The sequence below is a fragment of the Aureobasidium subglaciale genome (genome assembly GCF_000721755.1).
Source record: "Aureobasidium subglaciale EXF-2481 unplaced genomic scaffold scaffold_3, whole genome shotgun sequence".
Taxonomy (NCBI): Eukaryota; Fungi; Ascomycota; class Dothideomycetes; order Dothideales; family Saccotheciaceae; genus Aureobasidium; species Aureobasidium subglaciale.
In genome coordinates, this window is record NW_013566992.1 from 479,210 (window position 1) to 495,621 (window position 16,412).

General features: G+C 50.4%; 8 protein-coding genes across 8 annotated transcripts; 2 read left to right on the forward strand and 6 right to left on the reverse strand.

Annotated features, from left to right (window-relative positions):
• Positions 1 to 170: 170 nt before the first annotated feature.
• On the forward strand, positions 171 to 2,173 carry AUEXF2481DRAFT_36815 (uncharacterized protein). Its single transcript, XM_013491380.1, has one exon. It carries the CDS (start codon positions 635 to 637, stop codon positions 1,937 to 1,939), a length of 1,305 nt encoding a protein of 434 aa, XP_013346834.1. The 5' UTR covers positions 171 to 634; the 3' UTR covers positions 1,940 to 2,173.
• A 170-nt stretch (positions 2,174 to 2,343) lies between these two features.
• AUEXF2481DRAFT_36817 (uncharacterized protein) lies at positions 2,344 to 2,993 on the reverse strand. Its single transcript, XM_013491381.1, has one exon. The coding sequence runs from the start codon at positions 2,822 to 2,824 to the stop codon at positions 2,390 to 2,392; it is 435 nt and encodes a 144-aa protein (XP_013346835.1). The 5' UTR covers positions 2,825 to 2,993; the 3' UTR covers positions 2,344 to 2,389.
• Positions 2,994 to 4,822: 1,829 nt separating this feature from the next.
• On the reverse strand, positions 4,823 to 6,984 carry AUEXF2481DRAFT_2270 (uncharacterized protein; the record flags this gene model as incomplete). Its single annotated transcript, XM_013491177.1, has 5 exons — positions 4,823 to 5,159; positions 5,210 to 5,337; positions 5,390 to 6,526; positions 6,583 to 6,894; positions 6,961 to 6,984. The coding sequence occupies 5 exons, from the start codon at positions 6,982 to 6,984 to the stop codon at positions 4,823 to 4,825; spliced, it is 1,938 nt and encodes a 645-aa protein (XP_013346631.1).
• Positions 6,985 to 7,639: 655 nt separating this feature from the next.
• AUEXF2481DRAFT_26694 (uncharacterized protein) lies at positions 7,640 to 9,499 on the forward strand (the record flags this gene model as incomplete). Its single annotated transcript, XM_013491273.1, has 3 exons — positions 7,640 to 7,798; positions 7,861 to 9,054; positions 9,101 to 9,499. 3 exons carry the CDS (start codon positions 7,640 to 7,642, stop codon positions 9,497 to 9,499), a joined length of 1,752 nt encoding a protein of 583 aa, XP_013346727.1.
• Positions 9,500 to 9,968: 469 nt separating this feature from the next.
• Positions 9,969 to 11,033, reverse strand: AUEXF2481DRAFT_478704 (uncharacterized protein). The gene has a single exon (XM_013491595.1). It carries the CDS (start codon positions 10,888 to 10,890, stop codon positions 10,438 to 10,440), a length of 453 nt encoding a protein of 150 aa, XP_013347049.1. The 5' UTR covers positions 10,891 to 11,033; the 3' UTR covers positions 9,969 to 10,437.
• On the reverse strand, positions 10,885 to 13,222 carry AUEXF2481DRAFT_478782 (uncharacterized protein). The gene is made up of 3 exons (XM_013491596.1): positions 12,714 to 13,222; positions 12,552 to 12,655; positions 10,885 to 12,498 (listed from the first exon to the last, which is right to left on the reverse strand). Exons 1-3 carry the CDS (start codon positions 12,913 to 12,915, stop codon positions 11,176 to 11,178), a joined length of 1,629 nt encoding a protein of 542 aa, XP_013347050.1. The 5' UTR covers positions 12,916 to 13,222; the 3' UTR covers positions 10,885 to 11,175.
• Positions 13,053 to 13,808, reverse strand: AUEXF2481DRAFT_26697 (uncharacterized protein; the record flags this gene model as incomplete). Its single annotated transcript, XM_013491274.1, has 1 exon — positions 13,053 to 13,808. The coding sequence occupies one exon, from the start codon at positions 13,806 to 13,808 to the stop codon at positions 13,053 to 13,055; it is 756 nt and encodes a 251-aa protein (XP_013346728.1).
• A 1,106-nt stretch (positions 13,809 to 14,914) lies between these two features.
• On the reverse strand, positions 14,915 to 16,218 carry AUEXF2481DRAFT_2274 (uncharacterized protein; the record flags this gene model as incomplete). The annotated part of the gene is made up of 3 exons (XM_013491178.1): positions 14,915 to 14,934; positions 14,987 to 15,880; positions 15,930 to 16,218. 3 exons carry the CDS (start codon positions 16,216 to 16,218, stop codon positions 14,915 to 14,917), a joined length of 1,203 nt encoding a protein of 400 aa, XP_013346632.1.
• Between the last annotated feature and the right edge of the window lie 194 nt (positions 16,219 to 16,412).

The window sequence follows — 16,412 nt, forward strand, 5'->3', positions numbered from 1 at the left end:
ACCAACCGCAGGGACGGGAATACTACAATATTTAATTTGGAATGTGGTGAACTTCTAGATCTTCTCAAAATCGTATGACTAGTCAATTCTGCCCTGTTCGGCGTGAAATGGCAAGTGGGGGTACCTGTCAGCCACCAACATGTCAGCAAACCAACAGGCTCCCGTATCTACACAGGCACAACTTTAGCTTGATGAACCGACATCCGAACGGCCAACCGGCATCCTCTTCACGTGGAAGTGATACCGCTGCGCCTTTGCAGCTCTATGCAACATGCACGTCTGACATGGCTTGTTTCTAACATTAATCCTAGTGCTTAACTTAGCCAAGTCACTTGTTCTTTCTAATGTCAGATACATCTCACTGCACTGATGAGGGCTGAAGATGAGAAGGGCCTTAGTCGATGTTATTCCAGATCTTAGAGGTCGAGTACGTGGCCATGCTTACAAGTTGATGGATGAATGACATGTATGCTGTAGCTGTCATGATATAAAAGAGATGGATCTGCTGTAGTGGATTGGGATATCATCAGCCAGCAAGTCAAACATTCTACAGTCAAGCTCCCATTCACCAACATAGCACTCTTCTTTGGACATCAACTATCATCTTGTCTTACAGCTACCAGTACTTTCAGCAATGGCATATCGTGCAACTGCTCTCCTGGCTCTTTCAGGCCTTGCTTCTTTCAGTAACGCCAAACCCATTCAGTCCTACGGCTCCACCGCCTCGGGCTCTGATAGTTCTCATGGCTCCATGACTTCAACACATGAGAGTTCCATGCCGTCTTCCCACGGCGGATCCTTGGCTTCTTCCTACGGCAGCTCCATGGCCTCTTCCTACGGCAGTGCCATGCCTTCTTCAAACGGTGACTCCGACCACCCTCACGGCTCCATGACCTCTTCTTCTCCCTACTCTGCATCTTCCAACTACCAAAGCTTCCCCACCCAAGTAGCCACCAGCAAAAACCTCCTCCTCAGCAACGGATTCCCAAATCTCTCTCCTCAAGCTCTCTCCGCGGTCAACAACGCCGCCCACGGCACCCTCTCCAACGCCACCGGGCCTCCCCCTTCCTTCTCCCCCGACGAACTCACAAACTTCCAACTCGTCGCCTTTAACGAATTCTTCGAAGTTGCCTTTTTCACCTCTCTACTCACAAACATCACTTCTGGCATCTCTGGCTTTGAAATCCCTGCCCATTTAAACTCCTCCTTCATTCTGGACACCCTGATTGCCGTCCAAGCACAAGAGGAATTGCATGCTATAAATGCAAACACCAAATTACCCATCCCACTAAAGACGTGTGAATACGTTTTCCCAACGTCGAATTTCAATGATGCGATTGCATTGGCTGCTACTTTTACCGATGTGGTACTCGGAACACTTCAAGATGTTGCTGTGATTTTCGCGGCGAAGAACCCAGAGGTTGTCAGGGGTGTTGCTGCGACTATTGGACAAGAAGGGGAGCAGAATGGGTTCTATCGCGCGCTGCAGAACAAGATTCCTTCTGCTCAGCCCTTTCTCACCGCTTCGGCTAGAGACTTTGCGTTTAGTGCTTTGAACCAGAATTTTGTTGTTGCTGGGTCTTGCGATGTTTCGGGGATTGATCTCAAGATATTTGAGGTGCTTAGTCTGGAGACGGCAAATGTTGGACTCGGAGATCAGACGATTACGCTGTCCTTTGATATCAGCGACTTCCATGGAACAACTGAAGATCTTGCATTTGTCCTGATCAGTGGACAAAACGTCCCAATCGTCCAGGATCTCAAGAACGTCAAGCAAGAGGGTAACAAAGTCACTTTCGACGCCGACTTCTTGCAGCAGACTGATCTTCTCTTCGGTTTGACCATCGGAGCTGTTGTCAGGAAGGGAGGCGATCTGGCTACTGTTGATCAAGTTGCTGATGCTGCGATTTTTGGTCCTGCGCTTATTGAAGTTGCTTAGATGGACGGTTGTCTGGGAACTAGATATAGGAAGGTGTAGGAGAGTGGAGGAGATTGTTTGGACTTGTTCGATCGTCTCTTGGTGTTGGACTGTCGTTATAGATACTTGGGCCTGTTTTTGTTCATACTTTTGACTTTTTTTGTTTTGAGAACAACAGTTGGATATTGCTTGGATAATCATATGCATATAGAGGGAAGTTTGTAGCATAGTATATAGCTTTTCACCTCAAATGACGCAAATTTCTTTTGCTCAGAACAAGTTTGCCCTCAAATTCATCAGACAATACCTGCCAATCCCACTTTGTGAGAAAGGTCTACAAAGTAGCTTCCTTGGCGTGTGACCCCCGGCGTCCTGATCAGCTTTCTCCAATCGAAGTCTGATAACAAAAACCATGTTACACCAAAAACTGCTTGACTTCCGAATAAAATCAGATAGAGAAACCAAAAATTCTCAAGACTCCCAGTACCCAACCCACAAGACATGGGAGAATGCGCCGAGAGCGTAAGATGACATGAGACCATACACCACATTCAGCAGTACATCTTTCTCCTCATCCTCAACAGCAGTATCTCTCCCATCCAGAGCCTTCGAATCATTCAAATCTTCGCTACCATCCAGAGTCTCAGTATCCGTGTCGGGATCTCCGTGGTCTTCGCTGTAGTCCTCGCTGTCTCCAGAGTCGGAGTCGTTATCCTCGCTACTCTCGTCTTCGCTACTCTCGTCCTCAGTATCCTCATAATTATACTTCCCACACCACCCAATCCTATCAATCTCGCACGCATTTCTGGACCAGAAAGTTTCTTGTCTTGTGAATGTGGCAGGACCGGTCATTTTAAGTGTGCTGTTCATGATGTTGCAGTCTTCTGAGTCGTGAGTACTGTTCATGGTGTTTCGAGTGTCAAAGGTTGTCAAGTCGATCGTGATAGGTGGTTGTGTAGAGATTGCGAGTCTCGAAAGTTGAGAGTTTCCTTTGTTTAAGGCAGGGGATGCTTTTTTTTCTTGGGGTTGTGAGTGTGAGAGATCGGGAACTAGTGTTTGTGAAACTGTGAGAGGATAGTTGTATAAAGATGACGAGCACAAATGAGTCAAAGATAAGTGTGACTGGTGAAATGATGGTCGAAACTGACGAAAAGTACCGCATGCCTTCCTAAACATGTGGCCGGCATGCAATTCGCGTGGATGAAGCAATTATCGATAGGAAGTGTGGGAGAGACCCGTTTTTCATGTCCTCAGAATATCTCAGGTAGGATGGATCGAGTCGCAAGTCGCCCAAAATGGGGCAAGGGATGGCTCGACCAGGCAAGAGCAAAGCGTTGGTCGGTACTGCCAGACTGGGAGCCAAAACCTGCAAGTTGGACGACAGTGGCGCCTACGCAATGATGCGTAGGAGACAAAATGTAGAGATGACTCTGTCGATTTGCTGTGTAGATAGTGTAAGCAAGAGCCTTTACCATCGCACTCTTTCCTTTTCGCCAAAGACTTGTGCCATCAAAGAAGCTGGAGCCTGGAAGATCGAAGCGCAGTCAAGACGACGTTTGACGGTCTTCCCTCAAGTCACCCATCACAATTTCGATAGCATGTCCTCCAATCCCCCTCTATATCCCTGTAGATATCCCATGACAACAACCGCCACCACGACCGCGCAAAGCATATGGAACATCCATGCTTTATCCTCCTCCTTCACCATATCGAAAGCTGTCTGGTGGGCGTGAATCTTCTTGTGACGACCAAGACCGGGAACCATGTCGATATCTTGGGGACTGTTGTAGAGGTGGCGGGCGTCGTTGTGTTTGCAGTCGACGGTCGACATTTGGTCATTATGATGTGACGAGTTGTAATTTTCTGCGACGGTGTAGCATCAGCTCTAGGAAAATATGCGCTTGAGCCTCTCTGTAGGATCTTGTTAGTTCTGCTCAAAGGGTCATCTTTGGTGTCAAGCTGCTGTCGGCTTTCGCATGATGACTTGATTCTTGCCGCAAAATCCTCAAATCGACTCAGCATTTGTGCGTTGAGTGAGGTCAGGGTGACTCGATGCCAGAGCGTGGTGACACACATCAAAGTTCCCTAACCTATACACAGCATATCAGTGCGCTCGGAAGATAGGATTGGAGAGAGAATAAAACTTTGTGCCAAGGTTTTTGCTACCATATACTCCTCTTTGACCAGCCCAACGCCAACGATCTCAGAGCAAACCCCTAGCAATTTCAAACCTGTCTGAGTCTTATTCTTTCGACATCCTCCAGAGTCCCCACCGAATGGGTCGTGCTGCTTGAACTGCTCCTTGAATCACTTCTCAAGTGATTTCTCGACTCGCTCTTCGAGACCTGTGGTATTGCACCGATACTTTTCGACGATGTACGACTTCCAGAGCGCTTTCGACCATGACTGGTACTCGACCCGGAACTGGAACCACTCGTATTGCCGACGCTCGACGCATGTTTGTGACGTTTGTGATGGTGGTCTCATTTCTGCACATCCTCCAATAACTTTCATGTTAGATTTGAACTTTGTCATGGCATTTTTGTTTGTAGCGAGGAGATAAGTTTTTTGAACTCGCCCAAGTGACGATCGAGAAAAAGAACGAAAAGGAAGAAAGAAAAGTGCTTGATTGGATACAGTGATCAAGAAAGGAACAAAAAGTTGTGGGAGCTTGAAGATCTCCAGAAGGCCAAGGCAACAGATTGATGTAGAAGAACGCCCGGCGCCGTTGTGGAATATATTTCGCCCCTTGATGACACCCAGTAGCAGAAAACAGAGGGATTAGTGTGACACAGGAAAGGTGTGAAGGGGGAATGTGAAGGGGTTGATGGTGTGTTTTTAGTGTCTAACATATACTCATTCACAGACCCGTGATCGAGAGGGAGAGAAGATACTCGCACTTGATCAACGTACCGAGCTGGTCTGTCTCTCAAACTCTTTCGGTCTCCTGTCCGAGTCGTCCTGTAGTCTGAGTTGTTCCAGGCGCAGTGGATCCGTATCGTCCGTGCGCGCGGGTGTGGCGCTCTGTACAGTACTTGTGTTGACAGCGGTTGATGGGGGAAGACCGCTCTTCATTGACTGCGCGAGGGAAGCGAGTCGGTCCCACTTCTCCTGTCTGGCTCTCTTGACCTCGGGTGCGTTGTTTTGTTGCTCAGTGTAATCGTGGGAACAGTCATCAAACAGCTGGGGGTTAACCTCCATGAACAGTTTCATGGCGTTGTATACCATTCCGTGGATCGTTCTGCGATAGATTAGCCGACGGATTCGAGAGCAAGTCTGATGTCCACATACCTGTTCCAGTGACCCTTAGAGTTCTCGTAGAGAGGAGCAAACATGATTGGCAGAATGACATCGACATTGTCGCTGACGAGATTACAGAAGTATTCATTGTTCCAGAAGTATAGCGCGCGTTCGGCGACCTGTGGGCTTGTTAGTGATGGTTTGCGTGTGTTGCGTCGAGAAAAGGCATACTTGGAAGTGTGGGCTAGCAACGGACTTGGCAAGTTGACTGAACAACGCTTCTTGGACCTTTGCGAACTCGGCGGGGTCCATAACCTCGAAAATATCCTCCACCTCGTTCAAGAACATGACTTCTTTGGTGCTGTTGACCTTGGGCCAGTAACGCAAGAGACCAAGCACGACTTCCTCAGTCAAGGCGGCATCCTTTTCCAGGAACTGTACAATACAGTATGCGAGCTGTGGGTGGTACATGCTCAGACTCTTTACTTTGTGCAGAGGAATGAGAACGCGAGTCAGGAAGAGCTTGTGTTCCTCCTTGAGTGGCAAGGCAAATCCGTTAATAATGGATCCAAGTATTTCAAGAAGTTCAGCAATTCCGTTGAAGCGCTCAGTCTCGTAGATGAATTGGAAGAAGACGTTGTTGATGGAACGTCTGATAAATGATCTCAGGTTGAGGAATTTACCATAGATGCGGTGAAGGGTAGTCTTGAGGAAGTCACGCTCGCGGGGGTCTTCCGAGTCGAACAGGTCGAGTAGTGCCAGAACGAAGCTGTGGTCGATGTATTGCTTTGCGAAGTTTGTGTTGAAGTCTGGACTTTCTATGAAACGGAGGAAGAACTCGTAGACGACTTGAATATGGGGCCAGGCGACTTCAAGGACGGGCTCGTCTTCTTCGGGGTCGAAAGCATCACCCTGGGGGTTCATGGGAGGCGGAATTGGACGGAACAAGTTCTTGCTGAACATCTCGACGACCCTGGGGTACATGGGCTCCGAGATGACCTGGCGGTTCTGAGCGACGTAGTCGAGCAATTCGTGGAGGGCCAGACGCTTGATTTCCTTAGACTTCATGTCTGCGCTTGCGTCGTTAAAGTCGAAGATGATGTTGCACTGGTCGAGTTTCTGCATGAAGAGCTCCTGGCGCCTATTGGGAGGGACCTCGTGGAAGCCGGGCAGCTTTTCCAGCTCGCGCTGTCTCTGGTCCGAGATGTCGAATCTCGAAGAATGTTGACGCTTGGGAGTGCGGACACCCTCGGGCACAGTGTCTTTGGGGGTGGCCTGAAGTCTGTCGAAGAGCAGCGACTTTTGGCCGGCTTTCGGTGGAGCAAGATCATGCGGCATGGTTTCGGCGGCGCCAGGGGGAGGCACATGCTGGGATGAGTCAGTAAGGAGGGTTTGCCATGTCTTTGAGCCATCACTTCACTTACAGGAGCGCTCGGGCTGATGACGACACTCGGGTTCACACCCTGCTGGTTGTAGCGGTTTGGGCTTTGGGTGCCGTTAGCACCCTGTTGCTGCTGGAGATATTGGTTCTGCGACATTGCTGGCTGCTGTTGGGTTGCTGACTGGGCGTCATTTGATGGTTTGCGGGTCTCTGCGAGGTTCTGGGTCGAGGACGAGGGGGTGCCGGCGGGCGACTGGGCGGCGGCGCCGTGAGGAGAAGCGGTGCCGGAGGGCTGGTCCTTGTTCTTGTTCTTTGAAATCTTGTTGCTATCCTTAGCTCGTGAGAGCTGCTCATGCTGAGGTCATTAGCCATGGCTTGTCTTTGCGGACGGACTTGATGGGCAGCTGGGGGAATTGCCTACCACGCGCTGTCTGAAACCCTTCATCATGGGTAGCTTCGACTGGTCAAGTATTGGCCCTTGGCCTAGCTGTCTCTCGCTTCGTCAAGGCGTCGTCGAGGTCGAGAGTCGGGAGATGGTCGCTGAGGTGGTGGTTGCGGACGGAGAGAGCTGCAGGGGATGATGATACGGCTGGGTGGAGGCTTGCTCGACGTCGTCCTAGGGACACGCACGATACGAGAGTGGGACGTCTTGCCGACCTTGTCCAGTGGAGGCGGCAGCAATGAGACGGCGATTGAATGGCTGGTAGGAGGATCGCGATAGCCGTGAACAATGCTTGTCTTGAGAGAGCAGGACAATTAGCTATGCCAGATGGTTGTTGACGCTTCCGACTGCTACAACCAGCACGGTTAGCAGGCCTTCTTGGCACAAGCCCCGCCGTCCACCCAGCCAATGAAGTCGCCGATACCCTGCGCCAGACTGATTAAATTCCACTCCCGCTGCTGCTATCCGCCCTCAATTTTATTCTACCGCCCACTCTAATCACTCCGCGTTTCACAAACACCGAAGACGAAGACGAAGACCCAAGACGTCTGGAGCTCATCGCCCAACGCTGCCTCTGATCACGACTCCGCACTTTCAACAGCAAGTCTATTCAAGCCTCATGACCTTCTTCAAAACACAATAATCCCAAAGAGACATCATGACCGACCAACGGCCAGATGCGCCCGCCAACCGCCATCAATTAGCTGACTGGTTGAATGTATCGTCTGATCGAGTTGTCACTGTAGAGCATCCGTCCATCATCAGAGATATCGACAAGGGTCTTCGATCTCTTGGCGGAGAGCATCACATCAAACATGTAGGTCAATTATATTTCCTCGCTTCATCATGTCATGTCATCTGATCGACTTGTCATGCTAGCTGCTTGCCCCTGCTGGTCAAACTTTGTCTGTCGGTCTGTCCTTACGTCCTCATGATCACCTCGCCAAAAAGCTCGTCTCGAAAGAGATGGCTGTTCAGAACCTACTTCTTCGCGTGACTGTCCCTAGGCGCACTGGTCGCAAGAGGAAGAGAGGCTCCAATGGCCCGTTTGAATACCACGGTGACAGGGAGGGATCGTCGGATGATGGCACAGAAGAGGCGCCTATGTCTATTACCTTGACTGCAGAACAGCTGCGACGTCGTCTTATCGACAACGCCGACAAATACACAGCCCGACCAGTTGCGACTATCAAGCAAACTCACAGATTCAGAGCTCTGCCCGACTTCCAGCTTCAGGCTGGCTCTCAACCAGTCATGAACCAGATCGGCAGAGGTCTTGTCAATCCTACCTGTGAGTTCTTCTTGTCCCTTGGAGCTGGTGAACACCATCTAATAAGAGCAGTATCGAGCATCAAGAACTTCCACATTGACATGGCTACCGGTCGACCTCCCAACGAAGAGCTCATCGCGCCTCCAAACTTCACTTCCTTCGAGCAGTCTCTGAACTATCTTTACAAGCAAAACCCTGGTGTCACACACGTGACAGACAAAGAGGGTAAGGTCAAGACGGTCAACACCCAAGCTCCGAAGCGACGTCAAGTTGTCTCTGTACCTCACGATATTGACAAGGTGCCCACCGAGCCGCCCAAAGGTCTCCCACCTATCGAGAAGCAGTCAGAAGCTCTTCAACAGTGTGTCAAGAATATGTTGGAGCTTCTGGAGACTAGACCCGCCGTAACTCGACGTGTGGCATGCAATCTCGTCGACTGGGGTAATGAGGCACTCTTCAAAGAAGCAACGCAATATGTGGGATACAGCTTCAAGTCTGGACCTTTTCGAGACACGCTTGTTAAATACGGTCTTGACCCTCGAACTGATCCGAAGTATCGTTGCTACCAAACTTTCTCATTCCAGCTCATCGCCAAAGATAAGGTCATCGCTGCGGCAAAGAAGATGCGAGATGGCAAGAACCAATGGATCAGGAGCGACCGCTACAAGAAGGATGAAGAGCCTTCGCATGTGTTTGATGGTAAAAGCATGACGACCAACGGCAAGACATGGCAGGTTTGCGATATCAAAGAGCCAATTATTGCTGGCTTATTAGCAACTGATAATCTGCGGACTGAATTCGATGTACGTTGTTTCCTTCCCCTCGAGGTCAGTATTCTAACAGTTACAGTTCGAAACCTATGGCTGGTACTACAACGGCACAATTGCGAAAGCGCGCATCATCATGCGAGACATGATCGGTATGATGCTGGCAGGACATGCTCCTGACACAGCGGCCTACGAAACAGTAGCCACCGTTCCCGACGAAGTGGACAAGACGACATATCAGAAATGCTACTTCGAAAGAGATGCAAAAAACGACAAGGTGATGCAACTGTCAGGAGAGATCAGAAACCTTGTAAAGACAGACATTGCTTCAAGGGTGAGAGACAAGTTCAGAGGTGATGGGGAAGCAGCTGGTGACAACACCCAAGTCGGTGCAGAAGATGACGATGCAGGAGATGGACTCGAGGACGATGGAGACATGGAGGGCGACCTTGACGACTTCGGAGGCGAGCCGGAGGCATAGGCCTGTTCCACAAGTGAAGCATATACAGTTGGTAAGACCGAACTACTTCCTGCCCTCTCTCTTGTTATTTTGTCTTGGCTTAATTCACTCGTTACCGCGTCAACAAGACACGACTTTTCGCTCGACTGCTATCGACCGAGCAACCAATCCAGTCGCAATCCAGCGACATCATCGGTTTCGGCTCTCCCACCCACTCGAGTAACCCAGGTGCTCATCAACTGTTCGAAGTGAACCTAATAGTGCACGTCGGATCATAGCTCGCTTGCCGCTTCTATCAAACAGAATCGACAACACTCTCTCGACCACGAGCAAAGCTCGGCTTCACTTAGATTCTGCGCCGCGCACGACGCGTCCTCCTTTGTTGCTCCTCGCAAACAACACACCAATATAGTTGTCGTTTTCAATTCGCGCCAACAACATAACACAACTCAACGCGCACCACCCAAGAGACAGAAATTCTACATTTCACATCATTGACCCTCAAATATGGCACCAGAGATTGATCGAAGCTCTTATAACCTCTCGAGAATCCTTGGAAAATCCGATCGTTGCTATTCCGACGGCTCAAAGATGGAAGCGGGTCGTGCTATATAACCAGAAGATGCAGACACGATAACTTCCTCTCCTCATCGTCATTGATTCTCCATCATGTCGATCTCGATCTTTTCGACTGCTTCGATTTAAGCAGCGAGACTCTTGAGCTCCCCGAGTCCAAAGGCTCCGTTCGCCTCAAATACATCGGTCCCGTTTTCGAAGAGCAGGCGGAGAATCGGTGATTGACATTGATACTGCTGCGAACGAAGCTTCCAGGTGGGAACTTCCCACTCTTCAGGCAGATGCTTTGCCTTCTGGAGTCTTGAAAGCCCATAGCTGAATTTGCTGAGTGCTTTCCACATCTCATCGTCACATCCGCGAATGGCGATCTTGACCACCGTCGATCATATCCTGATGTTCTCAGAGGCGTCACTCGTGAGCCTGCGAAAGTCGGCTGACAAGATATGGCTGTTAGCAGGCAGCCACCTTGACAGACCCTCATTGCATTTGCGCTCGACGATCCTGATCGTGATCGTCTTCACAAATGGGTCAAAGCAAAGACGTGCAGTCATTGTCTGCAGCTTCTCAAGGCCGTACTTGACGGAAACATGATACCTTTCCTCAAAATTAGTGACAGCAAATGGAGTGTTTGTAATTTGGTAGAGAGACTTGCAGCTGATACGCATGCTGGTATAGTCCTCTGGATGGTCCATCTGGACGAGTTCCGCGATCTTGCACGGGACTTCGATAGAGAGGTCGGCGAGAGACATCATGGTCGTGGTGTGTTGATGTGTTTCCAAAGGTTGGCCTGGACTACTAGAAGGGAGTTCTGCTAGGCGTGGTCGAAGATGAGTCATGAGAGAATTTACGCTGTTGTCATTTCGTCGGATTAGGGTATCCTACTGTAGACGTCCCAGTTTCCTTCATCTTTAATTCGTGCATGGAACTACCCAGTCCCTGTCCTCCTATAGTCTTCCTCTTGCTGACCGAAGTACTCCTCATTCTGACATCGGCTTTTCCCATTCTATTGCTCTACAGTAGAAACATGGCTTCAGAGTAGATCCCAATCCACCTGAAACATGCGCTGTGTTGAAACCTGATACCCCGGCTGACACTCGACCTCCAGTGAGTTCAGCGATGGTTCACTCCTCAACTTGGTCGATGATGCCAATAATGCAATCGTCAACACGTCCATCCGCGATGATGCGCTGGCGCTTGTCTGCCTCGGCTGCTTTGACGTAACAGGCCAAGCTCTTGAGTTCTGCGCACACTCCATCGCCACTGGACTCGAAGCGCCGGGAGCCGTCTCGGAAATAGAGGTCGAAGTGTGCGGATTTGGTGGCATAACGACCGTTGCCAATGATTAGCTGCATGGTGTTTCCGATGATGTCAAAGTCGATTGACGCATGGTAAGAGACACGGTTCATTCGGTAAGAGACACGGTTCATTCTGCAGTACACGAGCCCAGGTAAGTTAGAAAACCTCTGTATGTGATCACCCCACCCGTTAGCATCAAGACTGTCCGACGAGCATTCTACAACGTCGAATTCGAGCCTACTCAAACAAGATGCAAGAAAGCTGCGAGTTGAGAACCTGGAGCGAATTTTGCAATCTGAGAGGGCAAGCTCAGAGATGTTCTTCTCTTTGACCCACTGAATGAGTAGTTCCGTTGTTCGTCCCGGCACGAGAGTGTCACCATCAACATTGAAGGTACCGCCATGAGTGATATCCAGACGTGCTCTCTTGCTGTCATAGAAAGTCCCCTCGAACTTATTGCCTATTTGTACGCTCATAGGCATGATACAGGACTCTAAGATCTGCGGAAGAACGGTGGTCAAAGACTGAGCAGGCCAGATGTCCGTCCTGAGACACTCGATGGGGCACCTTGCGCGTCGAGCTGCGTACACCACCTGCTCGAGAGTCTTGGCTGTCAGGTATGTCGTTCTAGTAGCTTCCTCGAGGACCCTTCTGGAATTTCCGCCGATCACTGGCTTTGATCCGTTCTTGGTGTTGAAATCTTGAACGGCGATGGTGACACAGCCGGAACGCGCTTTGATGTTTCGAAAGATTCGTTCCATCCGGTGGGCGAAACGCTTTGTATGGACGTAAGCATTCGAGAGGTCACGTTGGCGATTCTCGTGACGGCGCCTGCATGAAAAAGCCTCGAGCTCATCCTTGTGTACGAGTTCCACATGCCTGGCACTGGCAAAGGTTACAGCTTTGACATAGCCTCCAAAGATAGGGTGATCCGTGATATCGAGGAGCTTTTTGATACTCATGGGAGTGACCTCGTGGATTCTCCCCGTGATGAACTCGAAGCTAAAGGGTCTATTGGCGGCATCGCAAAGTTTCTTGCAAGTGAGGCGGACTTTTGGGACATCTGCTGGTTCGACTAGGGAGAAGATCTTGACCAGGATCTCGGTGGGTACGTTTGTGATGTCGGGATTGTTGTGAGGTGGAGTCGCCTGAACTGAAGTTAGCAAAGCACTGCGAAAAGTTGACCCCTCTGGCTACCAACACAACGCAGATGACGCCAAGGTTGATATGGGTCAAGTGAATACACTCTGACGAACAACTCATCCATAACCTTGGACTCTGTGAATCCCGGTGATGTTCGGGCCACTGCTAAATCTGAGCAAACGCTAAATTCATTGTCTTCACGTGCACGTTTGACACCTACTGGTATTGGACTGAAAAGCATTCTCTCTTGATTTACGACCTCTGATACCTTCTTGCTTTCTTGATGATGTCGTTCTGCCTTTCCCGGAGATCCAGCTTTCGTCTCTCATGCAACCCTGATCCGCTCCCTTTGGCTCGTCCTCGTGCAGATGTGCACTCTGTGTGTTGTATAGCCTAATGTTCTCTTGTGCTTCCTTTGCCATAATTTGTAGATGCAGCCACGCTCGCTCCTGGGCGCTGTAAGTGTCCGACCCGTCGTTGTGTGCTCATTTCTTCCAGAACCAGATTGTCTTCGATTTCAGGACCAGACGTGCTGCCAACCTGAGTTTGTCTGTTGATATTAGACAAGGTCAAAGAAAGCACGTCTTGCTTCCTCCATCGAATGAGGACGTGACAATGTGCCGTCTGGTGCATTGGTGGAAGCGACTCCAACACCAACGACGTCTAGTCTTTCAATTGCAAGTTGTGTGTTGTGCTTCAAACGCTCCCACGCGTCTCTGGACAACTGGATGTGCAGTCTTTGAACGTGGATTCCAGTCTGACGAGCTGCTGCCATGACAAGCTCGAGTGTCTCGCCTGTTCTGTACGCTAGGCCGCAGGGAGAGGCTCTGACAAAGGCTCGAGCACCGTGACACTGCTGATTGTGCGAGCTTCTGTAGTGTTGCTCCGGTAGGATCATCTCGAGACGACGGTCTTCGTGGATGGCGAGTGTAACCCGGCCGGACTTCTCCTTGATGTTGGCCAGGACCCGTGTGATCGAGGCATTGAATCTGCTAGATTCAACGTACGAGTTCTCCACGATAGCATCTTCATCGTGATGGCCGACAGTGTTGTATGCCAGGATTTGGCGAGCAGGGCTGATCATTATCGTCTTCATGTAAGGGGCGAAGACTCCGTGTGCACTGACTGCAAGCAGAGTGCTGATACTTTGTTCAGTCGCGACATGATGGCTGCTGCCAAAGAACGTGCAGGCGAACTGCTTGTTGGCAGCCCGGGACATCGCTCCCGAGACGAAACGAAGCTGCAGCAGGCTGTCGGCATCCACAAACTCAAAGATCTTGCCTACCATCTCCTGCGGGAGCGATGAAAACGGCATGGTACCCGTGGTGGCGACAAGGGGCTGTAGGGGGTGGTAGGGGGCGACGGGGGTGACGGGGAGGACGGGGCGATGTAGTGTGTGTAGGAAAAGAAAGTGATAACGCGCTTCCGCTGATTCGAACGACGGTCCTCCCAGTAGTGAGTAGTAATGAAGTGAGCACGCGTTTGCGCCGGTTCGAACCGTGGTCTTCTGGCTTACAGATCTTGCATCTCCTTGATGCAAGTACGCAAAATGTAGTCTATAGAAATGCACAGTTATATTCGGTTTCGCTAAGATGTCCGCTGAGAGCAGACGATCTACTGACTCTTATTCATACCAATTTGCTTTCGAAAAGCATCCTGCATTTCTACAGCTGTATAGTTGCTTGTGTTGGGGTCAGGAGCGTGGAGTGGGGGCTCATCCAAGGTGCGCAGCCAGGTACGAGCCGTGGTCCTCTCCTTGCACTATCTCCTGGAGGCAAGGTGTTCCAAAAGTAGGCTGTAAAAAGGCACAATGATATTGAGTTCCGTCGAGATGTTCGATGAGAGCAGACGATTTAGTCACTCTCCTAAACATCATTCTGATTCTCAAAATCGCCCTGCCTTTCTACAGCCTGTGTTTGCTCTGTAATCGAGCCAGAAGAAGATTCGAAGGGGCAACCCTCAGGGGAGGTACCTTTGCAGCTGAAGATAAATGGCGATTTCAGCTGCAATCTCCTGGTCCCTGCTAGCCGTAAAAAGGCACGATACTTTTCATGAATAGCAATCATGTCTGGGGGTGACGTCGTCCCACTGGCTCTCTTCACGGATGTCCTCATCCCAGAAAATGATTGTGCCTTTTTACAGCTCATTGTCGTCCTACATCATCATGGAGGAGAGCGTTACAAACATTGAAGCAATCTTCAGATATGGAGTATGAGTGGTGGCAATCTTGGTATTAACTGTACTCACGGCTCGTTAGCGTACATTCTCGAAAGTTGCGTCACAATATTACTGACCGTGTTGGCTACATGGCCCATTTCCTCCAACTTTGTGCTCTTGATGGCAACTTTTCTCAATAACAAAGCCCTTCTGACCCCAAACTTTGTAGTAAAAACGTGACGCGTGACTGAGTGTTCTGCTCGTTCAGGTAAGCAGATCGGCAACTGGCGTGCGTTAGCAGAAGAAAATGGGTTGATGTGGGATCCGTAAGCTTACCATTCATTGGCATCTCATCAATCTGGGTAGAGTAGTAGAGCTCGATGTCACGAAGAATTCTGACGTCCTCGCTGGTGACGAAGTTGATGGCGACACCCTTGCGGCCGAATCTTCCACTACGACCAATTCTGTGGATGTAGTTCTCACGGTTGCTAGGCAAGTCGTAGTTGATGACTAGGGAGACTTGCTGGACATCGATACCACGAGCCCAGACATCAGTCGAGATAAGGACTCTAGAGTTGCCCTGTCTGAAGTCTTGCATGATGCTGTCACGCTCCTTTTGAGGCATCTCTCCGTGCATGGAAGAAACCGTGAAGTTGGCCTCACGCATCTTGTCTGTAAGCCAGTCGACCTTGCGGCGGGTGTTGCAGAAGATGACTGCTTGTGTAATGGTAAGAGTGTCGTAAAGATCGCAAAGAGTGTCGAACTTCCATTCCTCCTTTTCGACAGCAATGAAGTATTGCTTAAGACCTTCGAGGGTCAGCTCGTCACGCTTGACAAGAATGCGAACGGGGTCGGTCATGAACTTGGTAGTCATGTCGAGCACATCGTAAGGCAGGGTAGCTGATACAACAACGACCTGAGTGGCAGGAGGAAGGTAGCGGTAGACGTCGTAGATTTGCTCACGGAAACCACGGTTGAGCAGCTCATCGGCCTCATCTAGGACGAGCATCTTGATGTTGCGGGTGCGCAGGTTGCGACGACGAATCATATCGGCAACGCGTCCAGGAGTACCAGAGACGACGTGCTGACCGTGGTCAAGCTTGCGGATATCCTCGCCAACGTTGGTGCCACCGATGCAAGCATGGCACTGGACGTTCATGTAGTCTCCGAGGGCCATGACGACGGACTGAATCTGAGTTGCCAGTTCACGAGTAGGAGACAAGACAAGGGCTGAGAAGGTCAGCACCCGATCACAGAGCCACAAAGCCGAACAACATACCCTGAGTTTCACGAACAGCAGTGTCGATGACCTGTAGTATGGAGATGGAGAAAGTGGCAGTTTTACCAGTACCAGACTGGGCTTGGGCGATGGTGTCGCGACCCTTGCAGATCTGGACGATGGCACGCGACTGAACGGCAGAGGGAGACTCGTATCCATAGGCGTAGATTCCACGGAGCAGGTTCTCCTTCAAGTGCATGGCCTCGAAAGTGGGCGCGACCTTGACTTCCTTGGACGTGTTGAACTCCATGCGCTCCTCCATCTTGCGGTCGATTCCTCCTTCCGCCATGGTGGCTAGTGTGGCTGATCTGATTTGCGAGGGTGTATAGACGGCAGGCGCGATAGTCTAAGAGATCCGGAAAGCACGAGTCGTGAAAGTAAAAAGTGGCAGTGACGTTCGCGTTCAAGAAGAATAAAGCTCGAAAGGCAAGAACGACGAAGCATCGCAAAGCACAGACCATCCTCCATCTCTCGCCGCGCTAT